Raw genomic sequence first — 22,982 nt, 5'->3', positions numbered from 1 at the left:
CTCGCTCCATCGAATTCGTTTTGTAGAGTAGGGATTTCCATTTAAATAATAGGTCATAATGATTGTTTTTACTTAGTAAACAATGTCTAGCAGATCAACAATATCGTTAGCAAACACCTAGAGTAGATCCACGATGATGTCTAAGTAACAAATATTTGAAAAACCGTGATTTATGTGTTGTTTTGGTGCCAGTCACTTATATTGATTTATCGTAAGCCAGTGACCTGTTTTTCTGTTATAAATGTGTTACTCGTAAATAATTAATGAAATCATTAGAAAAAGGCCTGAGGATCATTGAAGATGACTTTCTGACAATAATACCAACGTAATACCTAGTTATAAATGAGAGAAAGCTGTGAACATGAGCACGGAATCTGAATTTTCTATACAGTGTTGAAAATTTTCTTAATAATTGTTATGGTGTTCTTGTTTTAATATGATGACGCCAATTGAAGAAAATAAAGATGAAAAGGTAAGTCTTAATTTTAACTTTTATCTTCATAAATTTCATAATACCTATACCTAACAATTATAAATCGGGTGAAATAAATTATAAAAACATGAATTTAAATGAAGACCAAAAATTAAACAAAAACTTAATTCAAATTAAGTAACAGCAGTTACCACAAAATATTTTAAAATCCTTAGTTAAAACATTGTGAATAGCCAAAAACCAATCAATGTGGTAAAAAGGCAGATTTTGGTTTTTTGAGGTAGGCCTTCAGACTAACATCATCTAGGTATGAGTAGATTTATATCCAAAATCTTAGACTATATTTAGCATATATTATAATATGGAAGAGTAATTATTTGACACCCTCATAGTATTTTATAAATCTTTAGATTTTGAATACATACTTATGAAACTCCAATGATTTATAACTCGAGATAGGTTATAGGTGTTCCAAAATTGAAGCGCTTAACTTGTGACAAATTGGACAAGTTGCCTTTAGATGCAGCCGCACAAGCCGGACAAGCGAGAAATGTGCACGTGCTAACGAGCTCCTGCACACCGAAAGAGAAAGAGACTACCTTATATTTAACAACGAGTGTGACAAAGATGGATGGAATGAGAACATTAATCAAAAATAACAGATTTTTTCGTAGGCACAGATATAAATATGGAAGTATGTTTTGTGCTCCTCAAGTATGAGTATAACAATTATATAATATCATTGTGAAACTCAATTACTTTGACAAGGTAAGTAGTTGATCCATATGGCAAGTTTTTAAGTGAATACTTTCAGGCCACACTTAGAGCCAATATCTAAGAAATATCCAATTAGAATTTACATTTGTTTCTCCTACATAAATGACCAACTTCTACATATTTTGCAGCTTATCAATTTCATGAAGTGTTATTTTAAATACACTAAAAATGTACAACCATTCATGAGCCTGTAATATTTATAGAGTTCCATTGACTCTACATAGATCTCATTACCAGGGGCCGATTGCATAACAAACTACAACTAATATTACAAGCGGAACTGCTTTTCTAATTTCACTTATTAAATAAGGAGTTCCGCTTGTAATATTAGTTATAGTTTGTTATAATAAATAATAATAATAATATCCTTTATTGTCAGGCAACTAAGGCCTATAGATACATACCTTACAAACTAACATACATACAATAATAATAATCTTACAAGCTAAAAATTATTTCGGCGACACTGAGGTTTTCTGCTGTGTCGCATGTTCCGGTGTAGGATTTGGCAGATTCCCACGGAATGTTATACGGGATGTCCCATGGGGTGTTATGCAATCGGCCCCAGATCGTGGTTCTGGCAAAATCGAAAATTGAATTAAGAACATGCTCCTTTTTTGAAAGTCAGTTAAAAAGAGGTAATGTGACAAGATTGACAAGATAATGCTAATGGTTGATAATGGTATTGTCTGGTCTTTTGGTATGACAGAGACATTACTGTAAACTATTTATCTTATCAAAGAAAATGTTAGCTAATGTTGTATACTTAACAGTTAACACATTCTTATAACATTACTGCCCTCGGCCAAAAGTACCATGACTGCAATATTTATTTGTCAGACTATAGATTCAAAATACAATTAAATGAAGTTCTTTTCTTCGGGACAGCTAAATTAAAAAAAAAAATACGTTTATCATTCAACTTTGGGCCACCGAAAACTTTTTTTTTTAAATAACTTAATACAATATAATGTATCAGTACCAAATTTCAACTAAATCTGTCCACTAGTTTCGAAACAAATTGTAGCAAGACAGACAAATGGACACACACACACACACACACACACAGAAATGGTAAGGGCTCTGTTTTTTTCCTTTTAGAGGTAAGTATAGAACCCTACGAAATGATTTATAATTTAAAAATAAATCATATTTTATTCACTAAAAGTTTTCATATTTTTCAGATCCGCGTGGGCATGGTGCAAGTGTCGGACGGCAAGTCGCGCCCGCGGCCTGCGCGTCTCGTGCTCAGTATGGACGCAGTGACGGTGCAACGAGAGGTACCCGTTGTGGTGCCCGTGCGGGACAAGAATGTGCCGCATGCTAGGGTTAGTTCCTATGTGTATTCTATACTATATACAACTTGGTTGAATGCTCAATATACAACAGTAAAATTCAAATATATGCTTTGAAAACTACCTTATGACAATAGTCAGGCCTATTTTAGTATTATTTATTTATTTTAAACTTTATTGCAAATCAAAAAAGGTACAAATGGCGAACTTAATGCCTCATGGCATTCTCCACAGTCAACCATGGGGCCAAACATAACCGAGAAATATTACCTGTCATAAGCATAACTAACAAACCAAGTTGCTGCAAGGCAATGGCATTATCAATAATTGCTTAAATGTTATTAAGCAATCACTCTTATTTCCAGGAGCGCATGGTGCAAATAACCCGGCAGAAGGTTGGCGGCCTTGGACTCAGCATAAAGGGTGGAGCGGAACACAAGCTGCCCATCCTCATATCCAAGATATATAAGGACCAGGCGGCGGACCAAACGGGGCAGTTGTTTGTTGGTGATGCAGTTATTAAAGGTGAGGATATTGTGTTTAACAAACATTCCGTATTTTGGGCAAAGGCTGAACACTTTTAGTGTCTAAGTGTGACACATGACAAACTAAAACTTACTAAAACTGTTTAGACAACAACGGTTTCACTCCCTTGAATTTTTAGTCGCTATTGGCGACATGTTTCGGGCCCTTCGGGGGTCCTTCCTCAGGCTCGAGTGCTCGCGGCGACTGCAACTCGTGCCTGAGGATGGACCCCAATAGCCAACAGAACATGAATGAATAGAATACATAATGAACATGAATAGAACATGTCGCCAATAGAGTTGTCGTCTAAACAGTTTAAAATATGTATGTCTCACGAAAGTTTAACATCGCTTACTAAAACTACTAGCCGCACTCCGATTCTGTATTGAATTTTATTCTAAACAGCCACTAGAATCTACTACATACTACTTACATAATATTTCCATTAAGACTAGTCTGCTCTGCACTTTTGCTTGTTATTAAGTTATGAATATTTTACTTAAGCTTTTCCAATTTCATCCACTTTTATACATACTACATATTTTCCAATTCCAACTTTTCTAACAAGTTTAAACTGAGAAGCTCTCAGACTTTTCAAATGCAAATTGCCTCCTAGTTGGATTGAATTAGCCAGGACGTCTGGCGTAATTGGGGGCAATCAAGCCGAGACAGACTTTGAGCTAATTGCTCGACTAGTATCTTGGCCAAATGGGCACACAATAGTTTCGCAATTGTTACTGGACGAGATAGAAATTTTTATCAATCTTTAAAACAGGCTGTTCTTGATTCAATTAGTTTTTTTATTGAACCACGAACATGAACTCCGCTATTCTCATTAATCGATGAGTGTGACTTGGCGAGTCGCCAAAAATCGGCTTCCATATTTTTGCTTGAAATTTTGCAGTTGTTAATTATTTATTTATTTAAACCTTTGGGAAACAAACAGGCAAAAACAACACACATAGTAAATCAGATAACACATTTACAAGCCACACAGTTTCCACTAATGAACAATAACAGTTATGCTGCTCAGAAGCTAACATTAATACAATTTAAACTTAAACCTATTTTAACATTAATAGAATTTACAACATGCAAAACTCAAATACCTAACTTGAATTGTTGAAAAAACACACATAACAACAACATGTATAAGTATAAGTATAAGTATTAAACATAAACAAATGAATATGTATGATTATGAAAAAAAAAAAACAATTTTAGGTAGTACCAAAGGTATAAAATAACAAGTAGTTTGCTGCTGAAGTTTGCACTTAGCTAAGTAAATGAAATAAATTTGGAAACAATGCGAGCAATGTAGTATTGCTGTGTATTATGTATAACAAATTATAATATCCATTTGTATATGTAATAGCCTGTGCGTGTTTTCTATGTGCTTTTAATTGTTTTTTTACTATATAAAAATACTGAAGTATCTTTTCCTCTGTATTTAGTAAATGGCGAGTACATCACGGCCTGCTCACACGACGATGCGGTCACCATTCTAAGGAACGCGGGTGATATTGTCGTCTTGACCGTCAAGCACTACCGAGCAGCCACTCCTTTTCTGCAGAAACAAGGTACCTACAACACTACCAGGGCACAGAATAAATAATAGTACTGGGTACAGAAGGTTCACTAACAAAATTCGTCTATTACGACAGATATGACCGCTAGGTGGCGCAAGCGCGAGCAGGCGTCCGTTCCGTAGCGGTGCGCGGCAGCTACTATGGCTAGACACCATAATTGGTGTGGGCCGCATGTACTTGTAGGTACTTGTAGCGACGCGACGCAATCGCGAAGTGAGCCACGCCTGCCAGAGGGGAGAAACTGCAGCGTTCGGGCATTCTCGGCTCCGTTCGGCTCAGTATTGCTCCGAGCAATTGTTAGGGTTGGCACAACTTGACGTCCCTTTGCGTGCACAAACACAGCCGATTCTAAATAGCCGATAGGGATAGTGCCATACATTACAAAAGCGGCCAAGTGCGAGTCGGACTCGTCCATGAAGGGTTCCGTATTTAGGCGATTTATGACGTATAAAAAAAAACTACTTACTAGATCTCGTTCAAACCAATTTTCTGTGGAAGTTTACATGGTAATGTACATCATATATTTTTTTTAGTTTTATCATTCTATTATTTTAGAAGTTACAGGGGGGGGGGGACACACATTTTACCACTTTGGAAGTGTCTCTCGCGCAAACTATTCAGTTTAGAAAAAAATGATATTAGAAACCTCAATATCATTTTTGAAGACCCATCCATAGATACCCCACACGTATGGGTTTGATGAAAAAAAATTTTTTGAGTTTCAGTTCGAAGTATGGGGAACCCCAAAAATTTATTGTCTTTTTTCTATTTTTGTGTGAAAATCTTAATGCGGTTCACAGAATACATCTACTTACCAAGTTTCAACAGTATAGTTCTTATAGTTTCGGAGAAAAGTGGCTGTGACATACGGACGGACAGAGAGACAGACATGAAGAATCTATAAGGGTTCCGTTTTTTGCCATTTGGCTACGGAACCCTAAAAAGGACGGTTGAGAGCACGCACTATGGAATGGGCCACGTGTTATGCGTACACGCCGTCGCTGGCCCACAACCTTTGATGTGCGGACGAAAAACCGACACCGTGTCCGTCCCATCGCCATCCGCGCTAATGCCATCCGACACCACTACCCTCTCTACACGCTGGCCCATCTTAGTGGGCCAGTATGATGGCCCATCGTGTAGAGGAGCCATTTGAGTGCAACCTCGGGCAATGGCGTTATCAATTTATCAGAATCCAATTTTTCTTGACTACATTACTACATACACCTTTGAGATTATTCGAGTTCCCAGAACAAGCAATCCTAGGAAGCACTTTCTATCAAACCGCGTCGTACGCGAGTGGAATAAATGACCAGAAACAGTGATATGTGCTCCTTCAGTGAACAGTTTTAAAAACAGACTTGACAAACACTTAAAACAACTAAGAAAATGAGCATTAATCGTTAAAAAAAAAAACAAGTGCAGTGATATACACGCATCAGTTTTCAGCTGCTAGTGTATTAAACAATATAATATAATAATTACTATGTATGTACTCTATTATATTCGTTATTTTCAGCGGACGGCGCGTCCGACACAGACAGCAGTACGGGCGACGAGCACCCGTCCCTGCACGGCAAGCCAGTCGACGCCAATTGCAACGAGAAGGCTGAACAGACCAATGGCGGATGGCAGGTAATTAAGAGCCAACAGGAGCTAAGATTTAAATATTTTAGGTAAATATCAAATCAAATCAAATCAAAATACATTTATTTCAGATAACTATGATCCATAAGTACATGATACATTTAAATAAAATATACCCGTCTCGCTAACGGAAGCGGCTCCTAAAACTAGTGCGATAAGGACAAGGCGAAAAATCCTGCGTAAAAATCTCAAAAATCGAGGTTTCGTACTCGACTGTTTCCTCCAAAACTTAACTAATCGTAACCAAATTTGGAAATTGAAATGATTATGACATTATCTGTGTCGGACCGTTTTGCTTTTTTGATTAATTGATATCAGTTTTGAATAGCACGCCTCTCATTGCGGCATAGTCAATTAGGCCATTTTGGCCATTTTTGAAGGGCTCTAGCGCCTTAAAAAACAAAAATATCAAAAAAAGCAAAACGGTCCGACACAGATATTGATAATATTAATCTGTGTTGAAAAAATCATTGCTCTAGCTTCATAACCCACGGAGGAAACAGTCGAGTACGTTTGTATGGAGAAATGACCACTCCTGTTGGCTCTTAAACGTTATATGCTTTGGTTCTGGTCACAGAATAAATACAAATACTAGGTACAGAAGGTTAACAAAACGCGTCTATTACGACAGGTATGACCGCTAGGTAGCGCAAGCGCGAGCAGGCGTCGGATCCGTAGCGGTCCGCGGCAACTGCTATGGCTAGACACCAAAATTGGTGTAGGCCGCATGTACTTGTAGCGACGCGACGAAATCCCTGTCCATCCACGCCTGTCCTGGTTGACGACAGTTGCTGTGTCACGTTTTATAGAAATGTTAATGTTGCTGTTTTCTTTACGCACCAAGGCCACCAAGCGTATGCCAAATTTTATTGTATGGGAAGTTCCATAGTTCACTGCTGAGTGATGTTGACCAGTCCTGTAATTGTGGTTGGTGCATCTGGCCCTAAGCATAGCTAAACAATCTGTCACTATTAAAATGTTCGTTAAATTTATCGAATACTAGCGACTCGCCCCGACTTCGCGTGGGTTAACAAATTTTACATATACCTTCCTCTTGAATCACTCTATCTACCTATTAAAAAAAATTCGCATCAAAATCCGTTGCGTAGTTTTAAAGATCTACGCATACATAGGGACAGACAGCGGGAAGCGACTTTGTTTTATACTATGTAGTGATTTTCCTGCGGATAAAACCTTGTCATTGAGTGTCGTATAAATGTCGCAGTCAAAAGTGTGAACTGGTCAAAAGAACTTTTAACCGACAAAAACAGGCAAAACTACTTTTGACTGAGCATGTTGGTCAAAAGTAGTTTTACCTGAAAATCATTGGTTAATAGTAATTGTGACTGTTACTACCAGTCAAAAGTACTCGCACTTGACAATTTTTACATAGAAATTTGTTTTTATGTAATTTTGGGCTAGTTTTTAGGATTTGTATGGTAATATTTGGTACATTGGGGTAAAATTCTCTGCTCCCAGAAATAGGTAGGTTAGGGTTATTTTTTTTGCTACGCCCTAAAAACGAAACTGTTCCCAGAGATAGGTAGGTTAGGGTTATTTTTTTTTGCTACGCCCTAAAAACGAAACTGCTGCCAGAAATAGGTATGATTTTCAGGTAAAACTACTTTTGACCAACATGCTCAGTCGAAAGCAGTTTTGCCTGTTTTTGTCGGTTAAAAGTTCTTTTGACCAGTTCACATTTTTGACTGCAACATAACATAACAGTCTCCTGGAAACAGTGGCAGGACGGGACGATGGTCCCTTCCAGTACTACTGGAACCAGATGCACATGCTGTCCACCTAGTTTATAAGTCTAGTTGTAAATGTATATAGAGTTTAAGTTTTATTTAATTGTACACATATGGAATAATTTAATTCTGAAATAAATGATATATTATTATTATATTATATAATTAGTGGTAAGCGCCGTGGGCCACACATATGGTAGATATTATGGTAATTAGTGTAATAAGTATAACTTGTAGTGGCTGTTTGTTTACCTAAATAAATGAAAAAAAAAAATTAAAAAATTCAGACTGCGTGGGGCGAGGAGGAGAGCTCCCGGCCCGGCAGCGCGGCAGGTTCGCTTCGCTCGCGGCCGTCGTCGGTCGCCTCCGACCGGCTGCAGGGAGGGGCCGACCACACGCAGGGAGCCAAGGAGTGGAGGGACGTCGTTTCGGGTATGTCCGGTACCAGTGTGAAAACCGCCTAATACATACGCTTAACACATTTATTACATGATATTTTATTTTATTTATTTTATTTATTTATTTATTGAGATTGGTGAAGATATGTGAATCGTATGCAGGTACCCATGGGCTAAGGTACAATACTTTGAAAAGCGAGGTAATGCAATTTAAAGCTGGGCCAAAATCGTACAAAATGACACCTGTTACCCTTTGCGGTACCGCTTTAAAAGTCGTACAGAAGTTCAAGTACCTTGGCCACTGGGTAACAGAAAGCATGACAGATAACGATGACATAGAGAGGGAGCGCAGGGCGTTGTGTGTTCGTAGTAACATGCTGGCCCGCAGATTTGCTCGTTGTAGTAATGAAGTGAAGCTAACGCTCTTTAAAGCATACTGCCAAACATTCTATACGTGCAATCTGTGGGTCAGTTTTACGCAGCGGCCATACAACGCACTGCGCGTACAATACAATAACGCGTTTAGGGTGCTGTTTGGGCTGCCGCGTTACTGTAGCGCGTCAACTATGTTTGCCGAGGCGCACACTGATAGTTTCGACGCAATAATTAGAAAACGGTGTGCGTCATTAGTCAACCGTCTTCGCCACAGCCCAAACAGTATTCTAAACGTGCTGGCGCAGCGCTGGGACTCGCCTTTGTTCGCGCGCTGGGTGCGGCTGCACGCGCCGCCGCTCGCCGCACCACGCCGCTTTTAAGTATAGTTAATATTTTGTGTTTGTTTGTATTTGTATCTACTTTTTGTCAATAACTTAGATTTATAAGTTTTGTTTAACCTTAAGTACTAACAATAATATGGATTTTTTTATTCGAAATAAAAATATTGAATTGAATTGAATTGAAATTGAATTACCACCCAGCCGAACAAGACATCCGCGCCAGGCCACAAGATGTCTTCCTATAAAGGTGTAGTACCACGATCCCGACTATCGGGTCGTCCAGCCTGGGAATGAAATCATAAAATACCCGATAGTCGGGTTTTCGGCACTGAATGTGTTTAACCTTGACTATTGGAAATCGGTACCAATAGAAACTCAATCATAATTGTGTTTTGTTTTCAGTACCTTTAATGATGGGATATGTCACAAGATATGTCTTCGGAACGGATAAGCTAAGGCCGGGCGCTTTTGAAGTAAGAACAAGCTTTTTATTTTATTCTTTACTAAAAAAACCTCTAAGCAATAACGTTTTTCACTTTGATTTCCCTTCAATAATGTAAGTACCATTCAGCAGTCTAGCCCTCATAACTAGACTGTAAACTAGACTAGCTAGACTAAACTAAACTAGACTAAAAACTAGCGTAAATCTAAAATAGGCCCTTGAGACATTGTACCAAGGATGCTGGCGACATTTCCTCGCTGTATCGCAATGCTGATACCTTGTGCGAGGTAGCCGCCAGCTCTTCGGTCACCAGTTACGTCAACCAGACGCTTCGCGATTTCTGCGAACAACTTATGCGCGCTGGGACCCCATGGACCTAGAGTTTCAACTCCAAATGGTTCAATTACAAATTACTTAAATAGTATTCTTAAAAAAAATAACTTCTCGAGTCTGAAAGACCTGAATTAGCCAGCCAAAAAAGGACCTTGGAGTTTTAAATTTAGAATTTTAAATGTAACCTGATATCGCGTCTGTGGGACTCGAGGGATTAAGCCGTCAACTTTCATTGTCAGGTCCGCGGCGCCCGACCACAGATAACGACGGGCGTGATCCACGCGGAGGACCCCGCGGCGCTGTCGCAGTGGCTCAAGAGCATATCGGACAACATCGTCGGCCTCACCAATCTACAGGTATTATACCTTGCTTAATGGACTTTCAACTTTATCACAATAATCATAAAGTCTATATTGTATCTCTATCTGATTGTGTTAAGTTTGAAAATCTAATGTAAATGTACTATTTGTCATTTCCATGTAGAAGTGAATTAATTACAGTACACATGGCGCAAATTTACCGCCCTCGAAAATTTAAAGGGCCATACGTAACTGTAAAACGTTGTACAATACACGTGCGAAAAGGTAATTCGCAACTTTATTGCGCGTAACGTCCGATCATTACGACATATATGTGGGTATTATGGGTCCGTGCATATTAGCGTTCCATGGCCGCACATTAAGGCCGCGGACTGGGGCCCGTTTCTCAAAAGCTTGTAACTTGCAATACAAGTGGAAGTCCCTTTATAACAAAAGCTGTCAAAAAGTGACATCCGCTTGTATTACAAGCTACAAGCTTTTGAGACGTGACGTGCTCTTGACAAAACGATTCACATCTAATAGGATGCAGCGGTTTAAACCGCGATTTAAAACAAGAAGGCACACTGGCCTTTGAAGAAAACGGATTACGTCTCTCTACACCATCTCATACGAAAAAAAAAAAAAAAAAAAAAAAAAAAAAACGTGCGTCCAGACGCGGCGGGCGACGTTTTGGAAAACGAGTAGTGTGTAAGTGATTTTTATGTTCTGTCCTAGATGAAGCTGTTCAACCGTCAGCTGGCCGTGGGCGAGCGCATCGAGTACATGGGCTGGGTGCACGAGGGAGTGCTGTGCGGCGCGCAGCCCTGGCAGACCTACCGACCCAAGTTCCTGCTGCTCAAGGGCACCGACGTCATGTTGTTCGACGTTCCCCCGGTAAGAAACCCAGGGAGCGCTGGAAAGACTCGGACCGGGCTGATTAACCGGATGTTAAAATGATACCTACTATTTTTGTCCCCAGATGAACATCGCGGAACTTACAAAATGCCCAGAGACCCTCAAAGTGTACCAGACCATGTTCCGCACCGTGAAAGAGAGCGAGACAGTGGACTGGCGGCAGCACTGCTTCCTCGTGCAGAGCAGCGGCGCCGGGCCCGGCGGCGGCGCGGCGGGCCCGCGCTACTTCAGCGCCGAGACCCGGCGCGAGCTGCTGCGCGTCGAGGCCGCCTGGACCAGCAACATCGTCAACTCCGTCACCAGGCTGCAGGTACAGTAGAGCGGGACGGCAGACTGGCGGCCCTGCTCTAGTGCAGGCGGCCCGCGCTACTTCAGCGCCGAGACCCGGCGCGAGCTGCTGCGCGTCGAGGCCGCCTGGACCAGCAACATCGTCAACTCCGTCACCAGGCTGCAGGTACAGTAGAGCGGGACGGCAGACTGGCGGCCCTGCTCTAGTGCAGGCGGCCCGCGCTACTTCAGCGCCGAGACCCGGCGCGAGCTGCTGCGCGTCGAGGCCGCCTGGACCAGCAACATCGTCAACTCCGTCACCAGGCTGCAGGTACAGTAGAGCGGGACGGCAGACTGGCGGCCCTGCTCTAGTGCAGGCGGCCCGCGCTACTTCAGCGCCGAGACCCGGCGCGAGCTGCTGCGCGTCGAGGCCGCCTGGACCAGCAACATCGTCAACTCCGTCACCAGGCTGCAGGTACAGTAGAGCGGGACGGCAGACTGGCGGCCCTGCTCTAGTGCAGGCGGCCCGCGCTACTTCAGCGCCGAGACCCGGCGCGAGCTGCTGCGCGTCGAGGCCGCCTGGACCAGCAACATCGTCAACTCCGTCACCAGGCTGCAGGTACAGTAGAGCAGGACGGCAGACTGGCGGCCCTGCTCTAATGCAGGCGGCCCGCGCTACTTCAGCGCCGAGACCCGGCGCGAGCTGCTGCGCGTCGAGGCCACCTGGACCAGCAACATCGTCAACTCCGTCACCAGGCTGCAGGTACAGTAGAGCGGGACGGCAGACTGGCGGCCCTGCTCTAGTGCAGGCGGCCCGCGCTACTTCAGCGCCGAGACCCGGCGCGAGCTGCTGCGCGTCGAGGCCGCCTGGACCAGCAACATCGTCAACTCCGTCACCAGGCTGCAGGTACAGTAGAGCGGGACGGCAGACTGGCGGCCCTGCTCTAGTGCAGGCGGCCCGCGCTACTTCAGCGCCGAGACCCGGCGCGAGCTGCTGCGCGTCGAGGCCGCCTGGACCAGCAACATCGTCAACTCCGTCACCAGGCTGCAGGTACAGTAGAGCGGGACGGCAGACTGGCGGCCCTGCTCTAGTGCAGGCGGCCCGCGCTACTTCAGCGCCGAGACCCGGCGCGAGCTGCTGCGCGTCGAGGCCGCCTGGACCAGCAACATCGTCAACTCCGTCACCAGGCTGCAGGTACAGTAGAGCGGGACGGCAGACTGGCGGCCCTGCTCTAGTGCAGGCGGCCCGCGCTACTTCAGCGCCGAGACCCGGCGCGAGCTGCTGCGCGTCGAGGCCGCCTGGACCAGCAACATCGTCAACTCCGTCACCAGGCTGCAGGTACAGTAGAGCGGGACGGCAGACTGGCGGCCCTGCTCTAGTGCAGGCGGCCCGCGCTACTTCAGCGCCGAGACCCGGCGCGAGCTGCTGCGCGTCGAGGCCGCCTGGACCAGCAACATCGTCAACTCCGTCACCAGGCTGCAGGTACAGTAGAGCGGGACGGCAGACTGGCGGCCCTGCTCTAGTGCAGGCGGCCCGCGCTACTTCAGCGCCGAGACCCGGCGCGAGCTGCTGCGCGTCGAGGCCGCCTGGACCAGCAACATCGTCAACTCCGTCACCAGGCTGCAGGTACAGTAGAGCGGGACGGCAGACTGGCGGCCCTGCTCTAGTGCAGGCGGCCCGCGCTACTTCAGCGCCGAGACCCGGCGCGAGCTGCTGCGCGTCGAGGCCGCCTGGACCAGCAACATCGTCAACTCCGTCACCAGGCTGCAGGTACAGTAGAGCGGGACGGCAGACTGGCGGCCCTGCTCTAGTGCAGGCGGCCCGCGCTACTTCAGCGCCGAGACCCGGCGCGAGCTGCTGCGCGTCGAGGCCGCCTGGACCAGCAACATCGTCAACTCCGTCACCAGGCTGCAGGTACAGTAGAGCGGGACGGCAGACTGGCGGCCCTGCTCTAATGCAGGCGGCCCGCGCTACTTCAGCGCCGAGACCCGGCGCGAGCTGCTGCGCGTCGAGGCCGCCTGGACCAGCAACATCGTCAACTCCGTCACCAGGCTGCAGGTACAGTAGAGCGGGACGGCAGACTGGCGGCCCTGCTCTAGTGCAGGCGGCCCGCGCTACTTCAGCGCCGAGACCCGGCGCGAGCTGCTGCGCGTCGAGGCCGCCTGGACCAGCAACATCGTCAACTCCGTCACCAGGCTGCAGGTACAGTAGAGCGGGACGGCAGACTGGCGGCCCTGCTCTAGTGCAGGCGGCCCGCGCTACTTCAGCGCCGAGACCCGGCGCGAGCTGCTGCGCGTCGAGGCCGCCTGGACCAGCAACATCGTCAACTCTGTCACCAGGCTGCAGGTACAGAGTGAGACGGCACACTCGTGTAGTCAAGGCCCCGCGCGACTTCAGATAGAGTAAACTGACAGCACAACAGTTTGAAAATATGTAGTAGATTTTAAAACATAAAAACTTGGAGCATAAAAAGTAGACACAACAAGAGCATGAAACAACTCATTTCACCTGAGGCTATTTCGCGATCTGTCTCGAGCGAAGCGAGGAGTATATTAATGTACATACTCCTTATACCACGACCACCAACTCACTTATTTATTAGTATTAAATAGTAGTATGATTTTTTATAAAATTAATGTGTATTTTATGCTACCTATTAGGTTATAAATTTGGCCCTGCCCGCTGGTTACATAGCAGATTTTAGAGTCGATTGCTGTCAAAAAAGGTCTTAATAAATTATTTTTCTTTATACACTATCTATAACAAAGCGCTATTTCATGCAGCGTCATAGACGAACCATGCAAACATGAGTCAGCTTTCCGTCCCTTTCGCTATCCCACGACCCAATTGTTGTCCGAGTGTAAAGTTCTCAGCGTTCGACAGTTATTCGTCTTGAACACAGTATTAAAAAAACATTTACTCATACCCTATAACCCCCAGATTTTATCTGACAAGCGACGTGCTGACATCGTTTGCACCAAAGATTCATTCCGCTCCGCAAACACACGTAAGTTTTTCTGTTTCCTCGGCTCTTTCCTTTACAATAAATTCAATCTGCTATTGAATATTTACCCAATGCCCAGTAAAGTCTGCATAAAAGCGGTCAAACGTTACTCACTGGCAAGTCGTACGAGGACACAGAAAGGCTACTAGAAATAGTTACTTAGAAGTTAAGAAAAATAGGAAAGATTTATATGTACAAAAAAAAAAATTGTTAAGTACCTATGCCACCACTTAGTGTTCTAAAGAGTAGAAGATAGTCATAGTATATTAGTTATTGTTATTATTATGTAAATAATCTTTTTGTTGGTAAGCACTTCCCCACTTACACATTGACCTACAAAAAGTGCATACCTAAGACACAAGTAAATGTTTACTTAGTTTAGGTATTGTTATCAAATTTCCATTAGCGACAGAAAATACACATTTGTCCGGTATTTATAGTTCTTAACATGACCTTTACTTATTTTAAGTTGAATCTATGAATGTACTAGTATTTAAGCATAAATTGGATAATTACCATTCTATCAATCAAATTAGCATAAGTTTTAAATGAATAAATATTATCTTATCTAAAAAGCTATATTTATTAGGAAATTAAAAACCCGTGAAAATAAATGTTGACTTTAATACATAAAGTACATAGTTATTGTTATCTTCGGCCGGGGAAGATTCGCGACACGGAGCGGCGGTGGTTCTCCGTCAAGCGTTGTTGTATTTGCGGATAAAGCTGGACACACGCTGTGAAGTCGGCATTCGATAAACTGAAATGAATAGTAACAATTAGAGCTATGCAAAGCGCTGAAGCGCTGGTGACCTAGCGGTAAGAGCGTGCGACTTGCAATCCGGAGTTCGCGGCTTCAAACCCCGGCTCGTACCAATGAGTTTTTCGGAACTTATGTATGAAATATAATTTGATATTTACCAGTCGCTTTTCGGTGAAGGAAAACATCGTGAGGAAACCGGACTAATCCCAATAAGACCTAGTTGGAAGGTCAGATGGCAGTCGCTTTCGCAAAAACTAGTGTCCACGCTAATTCCTGGGATTAGTGGCCAAGCGGACCCCATGCTCATGAGCCGTGGCAAAAATACCGGGACAACACGATGAAAATGATCCTCGTGTTGTTCTGGCATTTTAGCTACGCCTCCCGCCGTCGCGGCTATCATACGCACTGACCTTTAACGAAGTAACGTTAAACCTTTGCTAGTAATATAATTGGATTGCTAACGTGTATATCTCGCTTATCTCGAGCGCAGTGACCGTCGTTGTCGCGGGCTCGTCGGGACGCAAAAGCGCTGCCTCGCCGAAATGTGCTCCGTCGTTTAAATGTAGCACCTACAAACGGGTTTGTTACATACAGCATTCTCTACGCGAGGCGCGAGCTGCCCTGATAGCCATAATGCCTTGACGCTGTACCCTACATAATACCCTGCTAGCATGAGTTGCGTTTCCGCGCGCGACTTCAAGTTAGACTCACGCGCGAGAACGCAACTCATGCTAGAAGGTCTGGGTACCTAGCAGTTAGCACGTCTTTCCGCAGCTGGACTATGACAAGATACACTATACTACTATACGGCGGCTACCTTTCTGTAAAAGTTAACACTGCGCATCGCTAGCGCTGCACCAAAGACAAAAAAATCCATGCAAAGTCTAAAAGTAGTGAAAGTGCTAAGAATGTCACGACCGGGGTACTGACTCTGTCAAAAATGTTTATTCCTTTGTTATATTTACCTCACTTCCATGTTCATCTGTAAACACCACAGTCCCATAATAAATGAAATACATGTTTTCAATCAGGTGCCCACGTTTTATCACCTCCTAAAAAAACAGAAAGTGTTATGACGAATATTTGAAGAATTTCTACAAAAGGCGATTGAACAGTAGGTACAGTCGCCATCAAATATATCGGAGCGGTTCCTTAACCGCTCCGATATATTTGATGGCGACTATACCTACTGTTCACAAAATCTGAACACGCACTCTAACGCCTTGACAATAGAGGCGTGTTCAGATATTTGTGAGCACCTTGGCCGCTCCGATATATCTGATGGCGACTGTACCTGTCCCGGTATAAAGACTTCTTGCTTCAGTTTGAATATGATAGTGTTAATCAGCATAATTGGAAATCCTTTAAACAGCGGTACTGTCACAACCAGCCGCCGGCATGTATGCATGTTGATATCTTGCTTAATATGTTGGTTGATAGTATTCAGGATATAACTCTCGTCCATATAACTTCTACCAAACTTATAGTTGATGAACAATCGTATTTTATTCTGCAAACTCTTCGGGAGGCGTTTGACGCTCATGTATTTCTCTAAATCCTTCATTGCGCCGTCAAATATGAAATTTGATTGCCAACACAAAATTAAACGGAGGATGGTCATGAAGCAATATATTAAAAATATGAGGCTGACGATGTCCGTAATGCAATTTTGGATCATCTCCGGCATGACATGGTTCCGCACCGGGGCCACGTAACCCGCGCCGACGCACCTCCCGCATACGTAGAATAGATTAGTGATGTATTTGGTGAACCCGTCCACCCTAGGATCGACGTGTAAACGACGTAGCCACTCTGCCTCTGCCCGCCCCAAGTTATTAAGGTCATAGTAATGTACGCAGATCACTGGCACTTGATACTGCCAATAAGTCATCCACATAAAAAATAATAGAAGTCTAATGATGACCGTAATTATGACAGTGCAGAAATAGGGGACTTCAAGCTGTTCCATAATCGATTCACGTATCTTTAACAATACTGTGTATCTGAGCAGTTTCGTTGGGAGAAAAACTGTGTGCGAAGGGTACCGACAGTCACTGAAAGGCTGGTAAAGTTGCCACGGTACGGCAGCGATCAAATCTTTGAAGAAAGGACCTTTGATGTAGTTGCGTGCAATCTTTCTGGGTTCGAGAACAATTTCTTGGTTGTTCTCGTCATTGTAGCCCGAACAAAAGTTGATAATTATCTCGCAGAATGTCAAGAAGTCTGTTGCCAAGATTAAAGGGTTCGCTGGGTTTGGACCTAAAACAAAACCATGTCGCACGTGATGCTATTTCTTTATATGGAAATGAAGATTTGTTTGTAAAAACAACAAAACTACACTGGATATTGTTTTGCAAGGACTAGATAAACCTATTTTTTATTGCGGTTGGTACCATAAATGTAGCGACTGTCTATTATCTATATTGATTTGTATCTGTTTGTTACTGACTGACTGTACAATATGAAAAAAAGTTAACGTAAAGAATAAAAATGTTTAACTACTTACAATGAAAAAACACCTGCAACGGCGCGTAAAGCCCGGAGAAAGCGTTGACCACCCACAGGAAGCACTCGAAGTAAAACTTTGCCGGGCTGTACGGGTGCCAGATGAACCAGTGTCCCGAGGCGATCTGCCGCTGCCGCTCCAGCTCGAGGCTCTTCCGGCTTCTCAGGAACACGAGCGTGCCGTGGTGCCAGTCGCAGGGCAGTAAAAGGTTACGCATACGACTCCTACAGGCAACAGGAACATACGCATTAGTGTAAGGCCTGAGTGGACGCTCGAGTTGGGCGTGCAGCGGGGCGGGGCGTGTGGCGTCCATGTTAAACAAATGCAAGCGTATAGGAGCGGCCTTAGTGCACGCTGCTCAAATCACTTGTGAGCCCGACGCCACGCTGCACGCCCCGCCGAACGCTCCGCTTCGAGCGTCCACTCAGGCCTTAGACTTAGACTCCTATGTACAGAGTTATTGCTTGTTTTCCTTCACAGGGTCGAATGCTCCTGAGAATTTACAGCAGTAAAAAACAACGACGAAGAATTACTTGGTCTACTAAAATTAGTTTAGACGGTCGTATCTTAGACAGATTTGGAAGATGAACTTTCTACCTAGGTACCACTTAGTTCTGCAACTTCATCCGTATGTGTTTAGACAAAGATCTTTATAACCAGTATCAGACATCGATAGGTTTATGAAGTCCTCTACCGTGCACAGCACTATGCACCTAGCTTTAAAATTGTCTATATTATTAGCCAGGTCTCGCATTCATAGGTATATCTACATAGGGAGCGTATTGGTAACTACCTTATACGTTGACAGTAGTTGGCCGTCGGGTGTACTTCGTCCTCATAATCCGCAGGCTTAGGCAGCATGCAGGCATGCTTCGTGTGTTCCATCTTCTTAAAACTTATTAATAATATATTTTGATGCAAATTAAGATTCGGCTATCCGTGACTGTCGTAATGACAGTGACGGATACTTTAGTTCTTTGTGGTATCGGATCGGTGAAAAAAGTTTGAAATGTGTTTGAAATAGACTTTTTAATAGAACTTCAAAACTATTAATGAAAACCATATTGAGTGATCATTGCTACGATTTCAACCTTTATTTACTGTTTTGCTTTATAGTTTACGTAACAAAAAAACTTTAAAACAAATTGCTTGCAGTTTTGAAGTTATAATCTTCCAACCTGACCATAATTATCAGATCTGGGAGTCGATTTTTCAATTTCCAGCGCTCGATTTCGTCACTCGAAAATCTGTGGAAAACGACGAATTGATATTTTTGAAATACGAGCAACATAAATTGGGAATCTAGTGATATTAACCACTCGTTTTCGATTCTATTAGAATAATTTAAATGCTTAGTGGAAATATAGAAGGGAGCCACACGAACTCGAGCGCTCGAAATTCAATAATCGGCCCCCAGTCCTTACGCCTAACCGTGTAAAAGAAGGTTTTATCTAACTTAGCATTTATTTCGCAGAAAAAGACGTTTACGGTGGTGCACGGCGGGCGAGCAGCAGGCCTGACGTTGGACTGGTCGTCGGGGTTCTCGCTCAGCGAGGGCACACCAGGCGCGCCGCCTGTGTGGGCCTATAGGTAAGACTTACACAATTTTCACAATTCCTAATAATTAAGGGAAAGTCTATTTGTTAAGAATTAATTTTAAAAATATCAAGTTCTTTTTATTTCGCGCATATACGACGACACGTCTCAAACGTCGGATGTAATTAGATTTTATTAAAATCCATTTAGAAAAAAAATTGTTCTCACTCTAACCTAACAGATGATTTTGGCCTTGACATAATATCCTTGGTGCGCTGCGACTTAATTAAAGTATCTTAACCTCGTAAGGCCCAATGTGAATTACAATGTACACTCCGTTTCAATCTAAATAGAACCTTTCATGAACAGAATAAAGTAGCATTTATTTTGTTTCATTGCTTTCTCAAACAAACTAAATTCAGCTCAATTTACTATACAACAAGGTTCAAATTAAAATAGGAAAACTAAAGCTCAGACTAACAGAACACTGTGACAGAACATTCTATTGACTACCTTCTGTTCAGGTTCTCACAGTTGAGGGGCTCGAGCGACGATGGAAAATCGAAGCTAAAACTACATTTTCAAGACGCTGAGACCAAGGTCATAGAAACAAAGGTATGGCAGTTTAATTGGAACTTTACAGGGTGATTTATCATCAACTATTTTAAAGATACTATTCTGCTTCATTTTGTGAGAGATTAACGAATCGGCAATTAGTAAACAACCAATTCACTTCGTGACCTGATATTGCATGACGTCGTTGCGTCACTTTCATTTGACATGTTGAGAAAAGAGATGCAACTACAACTAGCGCAACACGGCAACAAACCACTATACATCCCACTCGATTTTTTTTTTAACTTTGGCGCTAAACTATAAAGACACGCTTAGTATATTTGGCATTCGGCGTATCTATTTTAAACGTCACTGTTCGAACCATTTAGCCCTTCGACCTTATAAATCCCAATACTTTTCAACAACCCGAATTAAATGTTATACAGGGTGCTTCCTGTAACAGGAGCAATAAATTAAACTAAAGGCTTTACTCCTCAAACTGACCAACATTTGTTCAGCGACTTTTAAAAATTATGAATCCTTTAGACTTCCTCTTTTTCATACAAAATAAATATTGCCTTCAATGTACGCTGACATCAGTGTGTTTGACGTTGCTTGTCACGCTTTAAACATAACAAAATTTGCAATACATTGCGTCTTAGAATAAACTTTAAAGTGTAATAAAAATCAAAACATGAGTTATTTTCAAAAGTTGCTGAACAAATGTTGGTCAGTTTGAGGAGTACAGCCTACAGTTTAATTTATTGCTCCTGTTACAGGAAGCATCCTGTATACGAAGAAAAAGTGACCAAAGCCTCCAGTGTCTATAGTCTGTACTTTTGGGTATTTAAATAATTGTAAACAAAATCTACCCTCAAATGACTCCTTAAGCCAGTTAAGGGTACACACTATAGGGCTGGAATCTAACTAGCGTCCTCTGATATCGCGGCAGCTGCCTGAGCCCCTCGGCCACCCGGCTCACGGCAGAATGGGTCGAATTTTTCTAAATATATGCAATTACAGTAATTACGCAGTATTTCAACATTTTAATTTATGGATGTGGAGTTCTGGAGTTACATACTAATTCAAATTACTAATAGTACATTATTGTCGAGGTTCGGAAGTAGCTACTTGCAGGCTGAGGATTCGTTTTAAACGGACGACCTTGGGAGTCCGTTTAATTGAATCCGAAGCCAGCAAGTAGCCTTCCAGCCGAGTCATATATAGTGCTTTTCTCAAAAATGGTGCAAGAAATAGAAATATTTTACAGAACTTACAGAAGCAACGTTCTAATTTTCACAGAAAAAAATACAACCATTAAAAAAATTTGCTTGCCGCCTTTAAAAAAAAAAAGAAGTGTATTTTTCTGCTGAAAATACGCCAACCTATTTGAGACACCTAAATAGTCGCGGTACCAACATTAAGCCTGTAACAGACTATCGCACCGCACCGCGACCTTGGAGCGTCGCACCCATAAGTTAGAGCGAGAAGGAGATATCTGTTTCACCCATAAGTGAGAGGGAGAAAGAGATATGTTTCTCGCTCTCACTTATGGGTGCGACGCTCCAAGGTCGCGGTGCGGTGCGATAGTCTATTATAGGCTTTATAATAATAAGTGCTCATCATCTGTTTGGCTGTTTAAGGGACCTATGCCTTCATTTGATATGGCCATTTAAAGTTTTAAAAAGTTTGGAACTCGTTAAATAATGGAATTTGTATGCGACATTGCAGTCCCGAAATCGAGACTGCAATGTTTTTAACTTTTTAATTTTTTGAATGACCATAAACTACGCACTTCGCGACCTATTTTTTAACCGGCAACGTCGACTTTGCCGTCCATTTTTGAGAAAAAAAATTGTATGTATCCAGGAGCTGGAATGCCAGATTCTGCAGAGCCTGCTGTTTTGCATGCACGCGTTCCTCACCGCCAAGGTGGCGTCTGTCGACCCCGCCTTCCTCGCGTCCATGCACCAGAACAATTGACACTCGGGTAATTATCACTACACACAGCTACAATCCCATTATAGTACACGCAAACCACCGAGGTTATATCTCCATCTCTCTCACCCTACCTTCGATCACGCGAGCGAATGAGAAGTACCTATTACGATGCGTCTATAGTGTGATAGACTTACAGTTAGAGGCGACCTCAAAGCAAGTACCTATAGTATACTATATAATGATGCCTACCCCTCCGGGAAATAGGCGTGATTATATGTATGTATGTATAATGATGTAGTAGCCCCATGCGTGCGCGTGCGCCCGTGAGATACAGAACATACGCAATACGGCGAAATTATAACACGCTTTAACATTCCTGACAACACAAAAATAACACCTACGTAATTTAGTCGTGTTCATTGTTGCCCACCAAGCATTGGTGGGTAAAGCTTTGGTTTCCTCCGAAAGCGGTGCCGTCATATAGCGGCCTCCGTCTCCATACAAATACTACGACATCCATATTTAGCCGTATTTTTTAGTATGGAGACGGCCGCTATATGACGGCACCGCTATCCTAGGAAAACCGATCTTAACAACAATACAACTACCGTTTAGACGTGGTACTCAGGACTTTTTAGAAGTAGGCAGATATGAAATATGAGATTATGACAAGGATAAACAATTATAATGCTTTCTTTGCTACTCCTACTCAAAGTTCCATAAGACCATCACGTTCGGTCATTACGATAGTTAAATACGTAACTATGTGTTTTTTTTTGCAATTTTCAGTGACCAGCGACTAAACATGTACAGAACGTTTAGTCGTCGACAGCACATGAAGACCTTAATGAGGTAAAAATAAAGCTCACTTTGCTTTGACACATTTTGTCTCGTTGAGGCGTTGTTTATCGTTTAACTAAAACTGTTACATTTTTAATTGTTTCAAATTGTTAATAGGTACATTACATTTTGCTGAATAAGCTTAGCAAAGTGGATATTTGGACTATGGGGCAAATCTAGGGTGATACGTGTTTGTATTTTACACTCTCACACATCTCACGTAACCAAAAAAAGTACCTACTTTATTTTTTCTTTCGTCTATACTTTTACTTAGTACATACATACAAATTCGTAACAGCTAACGTTTGCCCTATAAACCTATTAGGGCCAATTGCACCATTACACTAACCCGGGGTTAACCGGTTAAAACTGGCGCTACCATGGTTACCAGTACAATTTGACACTTGGTTAACGGTTTATTAGCTTAACCCCAGGTTAGTGGGATGGTGCAA

General features: G+C 43.0%; 2 protein-coding genes across 2 annotated transcripts; one reads left to right on the top strand and one right to left on the bottom strand.

The window, feature by feature from the left end:
* LOC134663111 (gamma-1-syntrophin) lies at positions 1–22,722 on the top strand. Its single transcript, XM_063519445.1, has 14 exons — positions 1–472; positions 2,395–2,538; positions 2,871–3,030; positions 4,485–4,610; positions 6,139–6,254; positions 8,302–8,446; positions 9,531–9,601; positions 10,143–10,259; positions 10,938–11,096; positions 11,182–11,427; positions 19,133–19,248; positions 19,719–19,809; positions 21,619–21,739; positions 22,480–22,722. The coding sequence occupies exons 1-13, from the start codon at positions 437–439 to the stop codon at positions 21,730–21,732; spliced, it is 1,641 nt and encodes a 546-aa protein (XP_063375515.1). The 5' UTR covers positions 1–436; the 3' UTR covers positions 21,733–21,739; positions 22,480–22,722.
* On the bottom strand, positions 15,548–18,543 carry LOC134647447 (potassium/sodium hyperpolarization-activated cyclic nucleotide-gated channel 1-like). The gene is made up of 5 exons (XM_063501794.1): positions 18,452–18,543; positions 17,659–17,882; positions 16,447–17,411; positions 16,118–16,204; positions 15,548–15,721 (listed from the first exon to the last, which is right to left on the bottom strand). Exons 1-5 carry the CDS (start codon positions 18,541–18,543, stop codon positions 15,590–15,592), a joined length of 1,500 nt encoding a protein of 499 aa, XP_063357864.1. The 3' UTR covers positions 15,548–15,589.
* Positions 22,723–22,982: the final 260 nt, after the last annotated feature.

This window comes from Cydia amplana, chromosome 4 (assembly GCF_948474715.1).
Source record: "Cydia amplana chromosome 4, ilCydAmpl1.1, whole genome shotgun sequence".
Classification (NCBI taxonomy): domain Eukaryota; kingdom Metazoa; phylum Arthropoda; class Insecta; order Lepidoptera; family Tortricidae; genus Cydia; species Cydia amplana.
The sequence above is the reverse complement of the archived record's forward strand: the minus strand, read 5'-3'. Positions and strand labels throughout refer to the sequence as shown.